The sequence below is a fragment of the Hordeum vulgare genome, chromosome 3H (genome assembly GCF_904849725.1).
Source record: "Hordeum vulgare subsp. vulgare chromosome 3H, MorexV3_pseudomolecules_assembly, whole genome shotgun sequence".
NCBI classification, from domain to species: Eukaryota; Viridiplantae; Streptophyta; class Magnoliopsida; order Poales; family Poaceae; genus Hordeum; species Hordeum vulgare.
The window spans coordinates 600,432,052-600,447,670 of NC_058520.1; the positions used below are offsets into that span (position 1 = coordinate 600,432,052).

The 15,619-nt window shown below is 41.3% G+C and overlaps 2 protein-coding genes and 6 non-coding genes across 8 annotated transcripts; all 8 read right to left on the bottom strand.

The window, feature by feature from the left end:
* Positions 1–219: 219 nt before the first annotated feature.
* On the bottom strand, positions 220–1,751 carry LOC123442198 (GPI-anchored protein LLG1-like). The gene is made up of 3 exons (XM_045118259.1): positions 1,441–1,751; positions 1,244–1,306; positions 220–575 (listed from the first exon to the last, which is right to left on the bottom strand). Exons 1-3 carry the CDS (start codon positions 1,520–1,522, stop codon positions 220–222), a joined length of 501 nt encoding a protein of 166 aa, XP_044974194.1. The 5' UTR covers positions 1,523–1,751.
* Positions 1,752–8,601: 6,850 nt separating this feature from the next.
* On the bottom strand, positions 8,602–10,208 carry LOC123445550 (GPI-anchored protein LLG1-like). Its single transcript, XM_045122547.1, has 3 exons — positions 9,944–10,208; positions 9,784–9,843; positions 8,602–9,125 (listed from the first exon to the last, which is right to left on the bottom strand). The coding sequence occupies exons 1-3, from the start codon at positions 10,191–10,193 to the stop codon at positions 8,743–8,745; spliced, it is 693 nt and encodes a 230-aa protein (XP_044978482.1). The 5' UTR covers positions 10,194–10,208; the 3' UTR covers positions 8,602–8,742.
* Positions 10,209–11,448: 1,240 nt separating this feature from the next.
* Positions 11,449–11,521, bottom strand: TRNAK-CUU. Its single transcript has one exon. It is a non-coding gene; the product is annotated as a tRNA-Lys (tRNA).
* A 708-nt stretch (positions 11,522–12,229) lies between these two features.
* Positions 12,230–12,302, bottom strand: TRNAK-CUU. Its single transcript has one exon. It is a non-coding gene; the product is annotated as a tRNA-Lys (tRNA).
* A 708-nt stretch (positions 12,303–13,010) lies between these two features.
* Positions 13,011–13,083, bottom strand: TRNAK-CUU. The gene has a single exon. It is a non-coding gene; the product is annotated as a tRNA-Lys (tRNA).
* Positions 13,084–13,791: 708 nt separating this feature from the next.
* TRNAK-CUU lies at positions 13,792–13,864 on the bottom strand. The gene has a single exon. It is a non-coding gene; the product is annotated as a tRNA-Lys (tRNA).
* A 708-nt stretch (positions 13,865–14,572) lies between these two features.
* Positions 14,573–14,645, bottom strand: TRNAK-CUU. The gene has a single exon. It is a non-coding gene; the product is annotated as a tRNA-Lys (tRNA).
* Positions 14,646–15,353: 708 nt separating this feature from the next.
* TRNAK-CUU lies at positions 15,354–15,426 on the bottom strand. The gene has a single exon. It is a non-coding gene; the product is annotated as a tRNA-Lys (tRNA).
* Positions 15,427–15,619: the final 193 nt, after the last annotated feature.

Consider the following 15,619-nt stretch of genomic DNA (forward strand, 5'->3'; position numbering starts at 1 on the left):
CGACATCTTTTTTATTTTTTATTCACATAACGTAGTTCTTCTACTTATTTATATTTATTCATCTACTCTAAAACGTTGCCACGTACATAACAAGCTAATTGTCATAAAGATCTAAGTATGAGATCTTTGTAAGTGGAAATCACCACTATCAAGACTAAATCAACTAACATATGTACAAGATCGTTGAGAGCAAAGTATCGCTCAATGGAACAACAATGCTCAATTAATGCTCCTAGTCCCCAGTGCACACAAGAGAGCAATCAAAGGACGAGAACTCCCTTGAGCTCGTTGCCCACCATTTGACATACCGGTTTCTATTGCTGGGACACCTTCGCAAGAAAGCCCTACCAAGCCTACTACGCATTCGTAGAATAAGGTTGATGGGTACGAGCCAAGGAAGTTGATGTAGGTCAACATTGTCTCTGCGCAGTCAGTGCTCCTGTTGTTGAGATATGTGGCAAATGGGCATGCGAATTTCTTGAAAGCATCACAGCATTCCGTGGGAGGATACAGTGGCGCTTTGCACTTGCTTGTGATGATTGTGTAGTCCTGGGACTCGAAGCTCAGAGGACAGGCTGATAAGCATGGACATGAATGAATGGAAGCATATCAGATGATGAAGAAGTACTGAAAGTCCTGAACATGACGGGAAGTAGTATTATGTGACCTGTAGCGCACAACAAAACTTATTCATAGTCTTTCTGTTACATTTTTTTTTCCCAGTAAATAACGGTGCACACTTGCATAAGCTCTTTAATTATTTCTGGACATACAGACTACAAGTTCTTACTGATGAATGGAGATTTGAATTTTAGAGTTCAGCAGCTTTTACTTCTGAAGGATAGTTTGTAATTTCCATTGGTAGTTTATTACCGTTTAACTCTGTTTTTCATCAGTCCAGAAACTCCACACCAGCCTTGTCAGTCCTAAACGCATATGAAGGGGTTATATTCAGTCGACAAGAATGTTATACCCTCTGTTTGTAAATGTAAACGTCTTGTATTTAGAAACAAAGGTACTCCCTCTGGTCTATATTACTTGCTACTCAAACGTATGTATCTAGCATTGAAATACGCCAGATACATCCGGTTGAGCGACGAATACTATGAATCGAAAGGAGTATTAATTCAGTACCTTCAGCGTGCACACCATCATATGCAGTTGGTCGCAGAACATCTCAATCAGAAAAATTATTTTAGAGTAAACTTAGCAAGAAGAAGAGGGTGAAAGTGAAACTACGTACGGTCCTTGGTCTGCAGCAAGCTCCTCCTCCCCGTCGACCCGGTTCTGGTATGGAACACGCTGTCTGCTCAAGCACCACGAAAACGGAACGAAGCCATCAGAATCCGCATCAAGAAGCAAAAAAACTACTCCCTCTGATCAGAGGGAGTAGTACCCGCTACCCAGCAAGGAGCACCGGAGCACGCAGGGATGACGGACCAGACACGAAGGGAGCCGCAGAGGCGAACCCGGCCAGGGCGGCGGCAAGGAAGAGGAACAGAAACCAGCGGACCAGCGCCATCGCTCGCTGCTGCGGCCTGCGGCTTCCTAGCCGGAAGAGGGTGTGGCTCTTTGAGTTGGGGAAGTGGAACGGAAGTCGACCGGAAGCTTCTTGGATCTAGCAGCTAGGACGACGGCGGCGGAGACAGAGAGCGCATGGCAGGGCAGCGAGCCTCGCGGTGGTACAGCCGCAGCCAATTATTGCGCGACGGAGCTGGAAATATAGGCCGGATAAGGGAAGGAAGTAGGAAGGCGCGGAATGGTCGAAGCTGGTGGATTTTTTGACGATTTTAACCATGTGATGAAAGTATTGTACGGAATGAACTCTGATTGAAATCATTTCATGATCTGACTTTTTTGAAACCCCACAGCCCGTGACGTTGCAGACGCACATAGAAACGCCAGTCTAATGTGGCGTTGCAGACCCACTCAAACGCCAGTCTAATGTGGCGTTGCAGGCCCACTCAAACGCCAGTCTAATGTGGCGTTGCAGGCCACTAGTGAAACGCCATGGTCCATGGCGTTTCAGCAGTACACATGTTGCTGGTAGCATGCCGTGGGCTGGCTGGATGTCGTCGCTGCGTTCCATAGTGGGTCTGCAACGCCAACACTGTTGGCGTTTCATAATGGGCCTGCAACGCCACATTAGACTAGCGTTGCAAGAAAGAAAAAACGTCACGGTAGACAGACATGTCACTGTTGGGCAGCAATACCAGCACTGTTGGCGTTTCACAGTGGGCCTGCAACGCCACTTTAGACTGGCGTTGCATAAAAGAAAAAACGTCACGGTAGACAGGCGTGTCACTGTAGGGCAGCAACGCCATGGTAGACAGGCGTTGCATAGTGGGGCAGCAACGCCACGGCTTGTGGCGTTTCTAAAAGGGTCAGATCGTGAAATGCTTTTAAATTTGGTTCATTTTATGCTCATGTTTAGAAAAAGGTTAAAATAGTGAAAAAATCTGAAGCTGGTCTCGTGCTCTGTGTTTGACTCTGTTAGAGATCCCCGTATAATCGTCGGAACTGTAAAATTCCAACCATTAAACGGGTTTGACCTGTTTTTCCTGCCAGATCAGAAATTGTAAACGCAGCCCGACCCCTAAAACTTTTGCGGTGGCTCGTAAACGCAACCGCTCAACCAGTATATCTGCGGGTTCGACTGCTGGATGCAGGTCGAAACCTTATCCCTCCGCCGCCGCGAAAAGTCCCCCACCTCACCGCCGGCGCCTCCAATCCGCCGCCGCGCGCCTTCATTCCGCCGCGTAGCCGCTCCATTCCACCGCCCTCGATGGCCAACTCCGGTAGCCGTAGGAACGATGACCCCGAGAGGGCTCGTTGCGTCAGATCCGACGCCGCACGTAAGCGCGCCGCCCGCCGGTACATGCAGTGGGGCCAGACGCCGTCGCTCCTCCGTCGCGAGACAGAGGAGTACGACCGCGCGCGCGGCCGCCTCTTCTCCGGCAACTCCTTCGAGGCGTCGAGCTCGCGCTCGTGCTCCTCCCTCCCCCCGGTGAAGAGGGAGCTCGAAGAGCTCCCGTCGGTGAAGATGGAGCCGGAGGCCGAGGCTGTGCCGGAGCGACATGCCGGGGCCGTCGTCGGACCGAAGGATTTCCTCCCTCCGGCGGAGGCGGATAGCCTTTTGCCCGTGCTACTGGCGCGGAGTGCATGAGAGATGGAAGAGGACCAGCAGCGCCGTCGGAGGGAGGAGGAGATCGACACCATGCTCTACGAGCAGGGTGTCGCTTCGGCCCTCGCCTTCGGCCACAAGGTGGAGGAGTGGCGCCGCGGAGCGACTGCGCATGAGCGCATCTACACCGAGCTCTCCTCCGACAACGACGACGACTGAGCGCACTGCGCATCTACGACCGCACGAGCTCGACTCCGGTGAGCTCAATTTTGAGTAGTGCGGTAGGATAGCTAGTAGCTCTGATGAGCTCCGATGAGCTCCAGTAGGTGTGCTCCCCCCTCTAGTAAGTGATGCAGGCTGTGAATGTAGTTTGTATGATCATGTTCTATGTAGCTCTCAATGACTGTGGTTCCAATTTCGCCCGCGAATGTTTTATTTCAAATTATGCAGTTTGATTATACGGGTTCTGTTTTGCAGCGCAACATTTCGTCCCGCAAAACCCCACTTCGTCGAACTGTAAAACGCGTTTGCAGGTCGCAATTATACATGGTCTGCTAGAGTTGCTCTTAGAGCAACTCTAGAAGACCCTGTATTCCGCCGGCCCGCAAAACGCTTTTGCAGTCCGCGGCTTTTGCAGGCCGGCAAGGACGGCTGCAGATATAGACCCCCCAAACGGACCTGTATAAAAGTATATTCACCGAATATGCTTTTATACGGATCGGCTTTGCGGTGTCTGTTCTTACACCGCTGCTTTCCGCATCTTATCGGTCCACAAAATATCAAATCCAACATAATACAACAGACGGAAGCAAACTAAATAATTCTTCAAATTCAACAGAATACAACAATCATCCACATTACAAATAATTATTCAAATCTTAAATAATGCAATACAAATCTTATGATGAGTGCGAATATAAATGAGTTACTGTCCAACTCTTTGCCAATGGTGTTCAATGAGATCCTCTTGAAGTTCAAAATGTGTGTTTGCATTTTCAATCTCCTTGTATGTCTGAAGAAAAGCTTTAATGCGGCTAGGGTCTCTAGCTGGTTTGACACGGGTACCCAAATTTTCGTACAAGAATTCCAAGTTTATTCCTCTCTCATCTTCAAGAATCATATCGTGAAGGATAACACAACATGGCATGATATTTTTTAAGGTTTTCTTATCCCAAAAACGAGCAGGACCACGGACAATGGCAAACCTAGATTGCAAAACACCGAATGCTCTTTCAATGTCTTTTCGGGCTGCCTCTTGCATCCTTGCAAATTCACACTATTTTTTAGTTTTGGGTTCTTTGATGCTCTTGACAAATGTGCACCAAGGATGGTATATACCATCTGTAAGATAGTACCCTTTTGTGTATTCATGCACATTGATAGTGTAGTTGCAAGCAGGAGCACCACCACTAGCAAGCCTAGCAAACAAATGAGACCGTTGCAACACATTGATATTATTGAGAGTGCCCGGCATACCAAAGAAGCAATACCAAATCCATAAATCCTCGTATGCTACAACCTCTAGCACAATTGTTGCATCACGAAACTTGCCACAATACATTCCTTGCCATGCCTTCTTTGAGTAAATCCCTTTAAGCCCGCAACATTTTTTCTTTGAGTAAAATACCGGCAATTTGCCTCGCAAGCTTGAACAATTTTCACAAAGAGAGATCGGCGCATTCGGTACCTTCTCCGAAAGAGGTGCGGTGGATATGTAGGATTCTTCGTGAAGTAGTCTTGCATCAGCATCTCATTCCCAAGATGACGATTCTGAGGAATGCAAAGACGCCCGACGGTCGATTCTCGCCTTCTCTTCCGGTTCTCGTCTTCGTGCTCCTTCACGGCAAGTGCCATGACTAATGTCTGGTGCCGAAAGTTCGCAAGCATGGTCTCAACATCCGAGTTGTCCGAATCGGACGAATCGGTGAGCAAGAACTTCTTGCACGGGCTCAAATCCATCTACATGCATGCCGCATCAATCAATTATACCGCGCTCACAAAAATCACAAAATACGTACTAACCGGTGGCAGATGCGGCAAGGGCGGTGGTCGATCCCCGGCGGCGGCGACGACGAGGGCGACTTCTTCTCGATGGATCCGGGGGTCGGTGCAGCGTGACGATGCGAGAGGGTGGAGAACGGCCCTGCGACGCGATTCTGCCCGCAGATTTGGCCGGAATCGCCGGCGACGGAACGGCGGAAGCAAGGGCGGTTGGCGGCGGAAGGGGGTGGGGAAAATGCGCGCGGGCTAAAATGTCCCTCCCGCCAACTGCTTTTCTGTGATGCAGGGCACCGCAGCTGCGACGGGGAAACCCGCGTATTCGCAGGTTAGGGTCGAGATTTTGCCGCACCCCTTAAATGTTTTTGTGGGTCGGGGCGATATGTAGGGTCTGATCGGGCAGGTTTTTCCGCCCCCAACCCGCATTTTGACGATTATTTTCTGGGTCGGGGACGAATGCGGGGTCTGCTAGAGTTGCTCTTAGAAATGGTTGAAGACTCAAAGACTGGTGTATGGTGCCACGCTACTGGAACATGCGCTCCTAGCGTTTTAGAGCAATAATTTTGCTTACTTGGAGAAGAGATGCATGAAAAAAGAGGGAGTAGGCTCTTAGGCTGGTTGTAATGGAGAGTATCATATACTAGTATCATGCATATGATACTAGTGTATGATACTATATCTGTAGTGCATAGTATGGTTTATTTATTATCATGCATGACACGTAGTAGCACATCATTTAATATTATATGGTATCATAATATGATACTCAACCATCTCTTTCTTTATTTAATTCTATGTCATTTCATTAAAATTGTCTAGTTGGCATGCATAATACTCCCTCCGTCCCAAAATAAGTGTCTTAAGCTTAGTATAATTTTGTGCTAGAGCTAGTACAAAGTTGAGACAGTTATTTTGGGACGGAGGGAGTATTACTTATGATATCACCATTACGGGCAGCCTTATACAAGACCCTAACTATATGTGTATTTTTAGACAGATGTAATGAATGTGAAAAAAGAGATAAAGAGAAAATGAGAAAAAGTACTAATTCTATAGTCAATCTTATAGTTAACCTTATTGTATCAACGCTTTCAAGAAGAGTCTTGGAGCTTGGTGGGAGAGCCTTGATGGGCGCAACGGTCGCGAGTCCTTTGCGTTTTTGTCGATCCGTCTGTGTCGGCATTTCTTTCTTTTGTCTTTTTTTTATCATTTTTTTGGACGTGATTGTGTTGTTTCCGTCCCAGCACCTATTGATCGATGTTTCGGATGGTTGCTTTATAATACAAAGCGGAGAAAATCTTTTTTCATCAAAACCTTATTGTATGAGTGAATGTATATATTGGCTATAAATAATATGACAACATCTTATAGCCAGTAATTGGTTGTATTATTAGGCCCTGTTTGTTTCAGAAGTCCCAGGATTTTTTTTGTCCCAACTAAAAAGTCCCTAGTCCCTATCCGTTTGTTTTCATGGACTAAACAGGGACTAGAGGTCATTAAATGAGATACAAAAAGACCATGTTACCCCTAATAATGTATTAGAAGTTATTAAATGACATGCTAAAAGTAGGGCAATGTTAGAAAAATTGCCAAAAAAAAGTTCCAAAAAGACTTTTCCATAGGGACTTCTTCCTTTAATCCCAAATACCCTTTTTAATCCCTAAAAGTACCTCATATTTGTTTCATTTTTAGTCCCTACATCAAAAAATTCCTGAAAACAAACACCCTTAGCCATGCTCTTAGCACCACGGCCAACTTGCGCACGCTGCTCTTGGCACACTCCTGGTGGACCAGTTTGGGTGCGGCTATGGCGACCTTTCCGCTAGCACTTCAAAAACGACGACCGCTATGACAGCGCAATGTGTGGACTCCAATTAGCTGGTAGTGCTCCCGGGAGCATATACGCCCGGTGACAAAAAAGAAGAAGATGATTTTAGTGTCAAAAGTTTGGAAAATTTTAACCCCTGTCCAGGTTATATGATCGTGTGTTCATATAAGTTTTCAGAAAAAAATCATTTACTTAAGTAATATATGAAACATCACACTTGTGAATTTAAAAAGACAAAGCTATATATTGTTTTTGAGATAAACTTAAACCAGTTGGTCATAAAATAAGATTTTTATGTAAATAAACAAGGTAAAATTGCAGCCTATACATATATTGTTAAAAAAAGACAATTCCCATTTACTTAAGTTATATGAAACATTGCGCTTGTGAATTGAAAACGGCAAAATTGTAGATTAAATATGAAAGAACTTTAAGCAATTGATCCTCATATAGGATATGTATGTTAAAAAAAGTAAGCTAAAATTGCAGCCTATACCGTGGTTAAGAGCTTGCGCTCTACCGACTGAGCTAGAGGGGCAATTTGATTAATTTTCCTGAACCGGTTACTGGACATGGGGAGTAGCTCGGTTCGAAAATGAAGAATCGTAGAACTCCAGTAATGACCAAACTCCTGAACCGGAAACAGAACATCTCCTAGTGACATGCGCACAACAAATCACCAGTTCCAATCGCACGAAATAAGCCTAGTAGTTCAAATATAGCTTAGGGCCTACTGCCCGGTGGCATAAAACACGACGGCATGAACTTAAAAGCCAAAACATTCCAAATCCCTGGTCGAAAATTGAATATGCAGAAACACGGTGGTTCTGCTGCTGCATTCTCGCCAGCAAGTTGAGCCCCTCGGAAATTTGGAAGCCCACCTTAGTGGCTGGTTTCCGCAAACGGAGCGAAAACAATAGATTGAACCATGCGTAATACTCCATGTATTTAACAAAACATGAATCATGTCCCTTATAAATCCAAATGCACTATTATATTCGACTGAAAAACTGGTGTCATGTGACACTTGTGCTCAATTGTCAGCGATCTTTATATTACAGATATATGTTATTTCTCATAGTAAGGTGAGACTCTTTCATAGGAGTGGCTTGAGGTGTCTTACCCATCTCCATTGCAGTACATAGAAGAACCTAGCCAGAAAGCAAGACACATGAACATTGAACATGCAGTAACAAACGAACACAAGATTATCACTTAGACTTTAATTGATCCCTGATGATTTATATTTTCGGTTTGCAGTCTGCCAATAGCAGGATGTGAATACATAATGTTAAATGTCAAGATGCCGTGTAGTTCTCTAACAAATGTCTGCATGATTGTTCCTATTTGCTATGTTGGCAGGTCTACAATGTCGTAGGACAGGCGGTGGCTGCTTCGAAGCAAGGCGGATTCTTGGGGCCAATTTATTAACATGATGTGCTTATGTGTGAAGGGCATGGCTGAAGATGCTCTAAGACGCCATCTCGATTGCTGTACTACGTGGAAAACGTACCCAAAAGGCACTACATATAAATATATGGACATGGCAATGCAGTAACAAATGAACACACGATTATCAGTTAGACTGGAAAATAATTGATTAAATCGATATTCATTCCCTGATTTATAATTTGGGTGTGCACTCTGGCAATAACAGAATGTGATCATGTAATGTTGAATGTCAAGATGGCATGTAGTTCTTCAGTATGCGAAATGGTAACCAAGTGCATTTTTAAGAGGCAAATGAATCATGAGACTTCCTACTTACAACTTCCAACTGACAACATGCCATCTATGGGGAAGTGCAAGGCAACACCCAATGGAACAACAATCCTCCTAGTCCACACAAGAGAGCGATCAAAGGGCGCGAAATCCCGTGAGCTCGTCGCCCGGCACTTGGCACGCCGGTGTCTATCCCTGGGATGCCTTCGCAAGAAACCCCTTGCTTGCCTTTTAGGCACTGGGCAGAGAATAGGCCTGCTGGGTACGAGCCATGGAAGTAGATGTAGGTTAACATTGTCTCTGCGCAGTCAGTGCTCCTGTTGTTGAGATATGTGGCAAATGGGCATGCAAATTTCTTGAAAGCATCACAGCATTCCGTGGGAGGATACAGTGGCGCTCTGCACTTGCTTGTGATGATTGTGTAGTTCTGGGACTCGAAGCCCACAGGACAGCCTGATAAGCATGGACATGAATAAACGGAAGAATATCAGATGATGAAAGTACTGAAAGTCCTGAACATGGCGAGAAGTAGTATACTATGTGACCTGTAGCGCACAACAGAACTTATTTTCTTCTTGCTGTTACATAATTTTTCAGTGAATAATGGTGCACACTTGCATAAGCTCCTTAACTATTTCTGGACATACAGACTGCCATTTGAATTTTAGAGTTCGGCAGCTTTTATTTCTGAAGGATAGTTTGTAATTTCCATTAGTAGTTTATTACCGTTTAACTCTGTTTTTCATCAGTCCAGAAACTCCACACCAGCCTTGTCAGTCCCAAATGCATTTGAGAACAATTAAGACGATACATTCCGTTAACAAGCATGTGAATTCAGTATCTTCGGTATGGGAACCATCATATGCGGCTGGTTGCAGAACAGGCGTACGCTCGTTCCCCAATTCCGACCCCCTAATAGCACATCAACAAGGACGAAATCCACCCAGGCCAGTGTCATACCAGTCTCGAATTCAGGTGACACAGGATTACAGGAGTGGTACCTAACAACATGACTTCCAACCAAATCTTCTCTAAGATCAGACCAAATCGCACCTACCCCGAAACTGTCAGGGGATTAAACCGAGCAAGATAAAGAAAGGAAACCACGTACCTATCTTGTTCTGAAGCAAGCTCCTCCCCGTAGATCCGGCGCTGGCCGGGAAGACGTTGCCTGCTCAAGCACCAGGAAAACAGAACGAACACATGACAATCCGCTTCAAGAAGCAAAATACTAGGTACTGTGCGGTAGTTGGGAGCACCAGAGCACGCACGAGACACAGACAGGGAGGGCGACGCGGAGGCGGAGGCGGAGGCGAGCCCGGCCAGGACGGCGGCAAGGAAGAGGAGCCGGAACCGGTGGGTCAGAGCCATCGCTCGCCGCTGCTGCAGCTTCATCTTCAGCGGAAGCTTCTTGGCTGTTGGGCGAAGATGGCTGGGCACTCGTGGCGCAGACGGCAATGGGAAGACCTCTAGTCTCCGGTAGCACTTCAAAGGCGACGGCGACGGCCCTGACAGCGCCATTTGGGCAAATTGTTAATCCCACCATTGGCTTGCCCAACTTGTCCGCACCTACTACGATCAATAGAATTGGTGGGGAAGCCTTCCCCTGTCATTCTCTTCAGAAAACCAACACTCTAGTGGTCAACATAGCCTTAACGAACCTGGTCAACATAAATTTTGATGCTTTGATTGTGGCAAAATAAATAATGACAGTGAGGAACAAAGCTGTACTAGTGGAGATAATAATGCACTCCGCAGCTAGTACTTCAGACTGATGGAGAAAAAATCAGGGTGCAAATATTAATTTAAACCATACTAAAAATTATTCCTGTAAAAAAATACGACTGTTCTGAAATTCCTACTTCCGTCGGTCTCGCTTTTAACCTTTGCCTGTTTGGTTGGTCAAATTTGGGGTTTTGTTCCTCAATGTGCCATGGGTCACTTTTTAAAATAATTGTGTATACACACACGTAAAGGATGATGGAATTCTTTGTTCAAGTAAAGAATGATGTTGTCATATACTCATATCTCGCTTTCAGGCCATGACAAAGAGTATGGTCGTGTTGTAATTTTGTTCTCTATTATGTAATTCTCTTAACCTTCTGAGATATTGTTGTTATTATGAACAATTCATATAAGTATTTGTATTGCCGTGAAGCAGTTGGCTTCTTTGGCCTTGCTTGAAATCACTCAGATTATAGTAATCCAGTTTTTATAATCTATAATATTTTGAAACAAGACAAATTATGTTTTAGATTATATAAGCTAGATAGACAGATTATTAAAAACTCACAATCTACTCTATCATAGATAAATCAGATTATGGATTGCTAATGATCCATTATTCTGGTAAAGTTGGAGGTAATTACTAATTTCTGCCACCGCCATCCTCCTCCTTTTTTCTCCTCAGCGCGCGCATAGGACAGACATGTAATTATGCAATGTAAAAACCTTAATTGTAGTTTATATAATCTGGCCTCCAAACATGTTCACCTATTTTTTTATAAACCTGATTATATAATCTATCTTCATAATTTAGATTATCATAATCTATTGTGGTTCCAAACAGGTCCTTAGTTAGGGTGAAAGAAATTGAACACCCAAAATTGAATTGTCGGATCCATCGGTAACGGGTGTTTTATGTTTGGGTTTTGATGCTTTGAGGAGTAGGTTGCAACTTTTGTGAGAGGAGATTGGAATCTCATTGACATCTCCATGCTAATGGCATAACTCTAGGCAAATTCAACGAAAATCAAGCTAAACTAAAAAAATATGGCGCCCACCTTGGGGCTTGAACCCAAGACCACAAGGTTAAGAGCCTTGCGCTCTACCGACTGAGCTAGACGGGCAATTGGTGCAAATTTCAAAATTCGTTTATACACATGTAAAAATCATTTTTGAAGACATGAGAAATTTATTTTTCTACACGTGGAAAATGTATTTTCATACACATGGAAAATTCAGTTTTAAGGAAATGGCAAATTTATTTTTATACACATGGAGAATGTATTTTCATATCCATGAGAACTTAAGGTTTTACCGGGAAAATGAACTAGCCATGGTAGAAAAATAATATAATTGTCCATTGATGTAACAAAACTTGTCGTGGTCATAATATCGTGCAAAATTGCATAAGTCTTCTTTTTTTATTTGTATACACTTGTTTTTCATGTACATGCAAATTTACAAGTACTTCCTTCTTTAATCAATATATTTTTCCAAAACATTCCATACCTTTTTTGGAAACAAAATTCATAAAACTTGCCATTTGATTTTTTTGTCTTTTCATATCAATCATGGTAAGTTTTCTACTGACATTTTTATCTCTCCACATTTTTACATTCTTCTATTTTAATTACGCACCGTACTAAAAGGTGGCACTTTTATTGTTTCAATTGAGAATAAATTTCTTGTATACTCCATTGTAAATCTTAATGCAAATGTCATTCCTTGTACACTCCATTGCACTTGTGAATTAGAAGGAAAAAGGTGGAAATATTTTTAAAACAACATCAACTAATTTCATTCTATGCAATCAATAATGCAAAAAGTGTGAACGCCCACCTTGGGGCTCGAACCCAAGACCACAAGGTTAAGAGCCTTGCGCTCTACCGACTGAGCTAGACGGGCAATTGGTGCAAATTTCAAAATTCGTTTATACACATGTAAAAATCATTTTTGAAGACATGAGAAATTTATTTTTCTACACGTGGAAAATGTATTTTCATACACATGGAAAATTCAGTTTTAAGGAAATGGCAAATTTATTTTTATACACATGGAGAATGTATTTTCATATCCATGAGAACTTAAGGTTTTACCGGGAAAATGAACTAGCCATGGTAGAAAAATAATATAATTGTCCATTGATGTAACAAAACTTGTCGTGGTCATAATATCGTGCAAAATTGCATAAGTCTTCTTTTTTTATTTGTATACACTTGTTTTTCATGTACATGCAAATTTACAAGTACTTCCTTCTTTAATCAATATATTTTTCCAAAACATTCCATACCTTTTTTGGAAACAAAATTCATAAAACTTGCCATTTGATTTTTTTGTCTTTTCATATCAATCATGGTAAGTTTTCTACTGACATTTTTATCTCTCCACATTTTTACATTCTTCTATTTTAATTACGCACCGTACTAAAAGGTGGCACTTTTATTGTTTCAATTGAGAATAAATTTCTTGTATACTCCATTGTAAATCTTAATGCAAATGTCATTCCTTGTACACTCCATTGCACTTGTGAATTAGAAGGAAAAAGGTGGAAATATTTTTAAAACAACATCAACTAATTTCATTCTATGCAATCAATAATGCAAAAAGTGTGAACGCCCACCTTGGGGCTCGAACCCAAGACCACAAGGTTAAGAGCCTTGCGCTCTACCGACTGAGCTAGACGGGCAATTGGTGCAAATTTCAAAATTCGTTTATACACATGTAAAAATCATTTTTGAAGACATGAGAAATTTATTTTTCTACACGTGGAAAATGTATTTTCATACACATGGAAAATTCAGTTTTAAGGAAATGGCAAATTTATTTTTATACACATGGAGAATGTATTTTCATATCCATGAGAACTTAAGGTTTTACCGGGAAAATGAACTAGCCATGGTAGAAAAATAATATAATTGTCCATTGATGTAACAAAACTTGTCGTGGTCATAATATCGTGCAAAATTGCATAAGTCTTCTTTTTTTATTTGTATACACTTGTTTTTCATGTACATGCAAATTTACAAGTACTTCCTTCTTTAATCAATATATTTTTCCAAAACATTCCATACCTTTTTTGGAAACAAAATTCATAAAACTTGCCATTTGATTTTTTTGTCTTTTCATATCAATCATGGTAAGTTTTCTACTGACATTTTTATCTCTCCACATTTTTACATTCTTCTATTTTAATTACGCACCGTACTAAAAGGTGGCACTTTTATTGTTTCAATTGAGAATAAATTTCTTGTATACTCCATTGTAAATCTTAATGCAAATGTCATTCCTTGTACACTCCATTGCACTTGTGAATTAGAAGGAAAAAGGTGGAAATATTTTTAAAACAACATCAACTAATTTCATTCTATGCAATCAATAATGCAAAAAGTGTGAACGCCCACCTTGGGGCTCGAACCCAAGACCACAAGGTTAAGAGCCTTGCGCTCTACCGACTGAGCTAGACGGGCAATTGGTGCAAATTTCAAAATTCGTTTATACACATGTAAAAATCATTTTTGAAGACATGAGAAATTTATTTTTCTACACGTGGAAAATGTATTTTCATACACATGGAAAATTCAGTTTTAAGGAAATGGCAAATTTATTTTTATACACATGGAGAATGTATTTTCATATCCATGAGAACTTAAGGTTTTACCGGGAAAATGAACTAGCCATGGTAGAAAAATAATATAATTGTCCATTGATGTAACAAAACTTGTCGTGGTCATAATATCGTGCAAAATTGCATAAGTCTTCTTTTTTTATTTGTATACACTTGTTTTTCATGTACATGCAAATTTACAAGTACTTCCTTCTTTAATCAATATATTTTTCCAAAACATTCCATACCTTTTTTGGAAACAAAATTCATAAAACTTGCCATTTGATTTTTTTGTCTTTTCATATCAATCATGGTAAGTTTTCTACTGACATTTTTATCTCTCCACATTTTTACATTCTTCTATTTTAATTATGCACCGTACTAAAAGGTGGCACTTTTATTGTTTCAATTGAGAATAAATTTCTTGTATACTCCATTGTAAATCTTAATGCAAATGTCATTCCTTGTACACTCCATTGCACTTGTGAATTAGAAGGAAAAAGGTGGAAATATTTTTAAAACAACATCAACTAATTTCATTCTATGCAATCAATAATGCAAAAAGTGTGAACGCCCACCTTGGGGCTCGAACCCAAGACCACAAGGTTAAGAGCCTTGCGCTCTACCGACTGAGCTAGACGGGCAATTGGTGCAAACTTCAAAATTCGTTTATACACATGTAAAAATCATTTTTGAAGACATGAGAAATTTATTTTTCTACACGTGGAAAATGTATTTTCATACACATGGAAAATTCAGTTTTAAGGAAATGGCAAATTTATTTTTATACACATGGAGAATGTATTTTCATATCCATGAGAACTTAAGGTTTTACCGGGAAAATGAACTAGCCATGGTAGAAAAATAATATAATTGTCCATTGATGTAACAAAACTTGTCGTGGTCATAATATCGTGCAAAATTGCATAAGTCTTCTTTTTTTATTTGTATACACTTGTTTTTCATGTACATGCAAATTTACAAGTACTTCCTTCTTTAATCAATATATTTTTCCAAAACATTCCATACCTTTTTTGGAAACAAAATTCATAAAACTTGCCATTTGATTTTTTTGTCTTTTCATATCAATCATGGTAAGTTTTCTACTGACATTTTTATCTCTCCACATTTTTACATTCTTCTATTTTAATTATGCACCGTACTAAAAGGTGGCACTTTTATTGTTTCAATTGAGAATAAATTTCTTGTATACTCCATTGTAAATCTTAATGCAAATGTCATTCCTTGTACACTCCATTGCACTTGTGAATTAGAAGGAAAAAGGTGGAAATATTTTTAAAACAACATCAACTAATTTCATTCTATGCAATCAATAATGCAAAAAGTGTGAACGCCCACCTTGGGGCTCGAACCCAAGACCACAAGGTTAAGAGCCTTGCGCTCTACCGACTGAGCTAGACGGGCAATTGGTGCAAATTTCAAAATTCGTTTATACACATGTAAAAATCATTTTTGAAGACATGAGAAATTTATTTTTCTACACGTGGAAAATGTATTTTCATACACATGGAAAATTCAGTTTTAAGGAAATGGCAAATTTATTTTTATACACATGGAGAATGTATTTTCATATCCATGAGAACTTAAGGTTTTACCG

Bases quoted from the DNA above. Each gene is read 5' to 3' on its own strand.
- LOC123445550 (XM_045122547.1), bottom strand. From the start codon at position 10,193: ATGGCGCTGTCAGGGCCGTCGCCGTCGCCTTTGAAGTGCTACCGGAGA. The intron at 9,844-9,943 runs GTGCGTGCTCTG...GTGCTTGAGCAG, and splicing joins GCCCTCCCTGTCTGTGTCTC to GCAACGTCTTCCCGGCCAGC. The intron at 9,126-9,783 runs GTACGTGGTTTC...CATGCTTATCAG, and splicing joins CTTGCTTCAGAACAAGATAG to GCTGTCCTGTGGGCTTCGAG.
- LOC123442198 (XM_045118259.1), bottom strand. From the start codon at position 1,522: ATGGCGCTGGTCCGCTGGTTTCTGTTCCTCTTCCTTGCCGCCGCCCTG. The intron at 1,307-1,440 runs GTCCGTCATCCC...GTGCTTGAGCAG, and splicing joins TGCGGCTCCCTTCGTGTCTG to ACAGCGTGTTCCATACCAGA. The intron at 576-1,243 runs GTACGTAGTTTC...CATGCTTATCAG, and splicing joins CTTGCTGCAGACCAAGGACC to CCTGTCCTCTGAGCTTCGAG.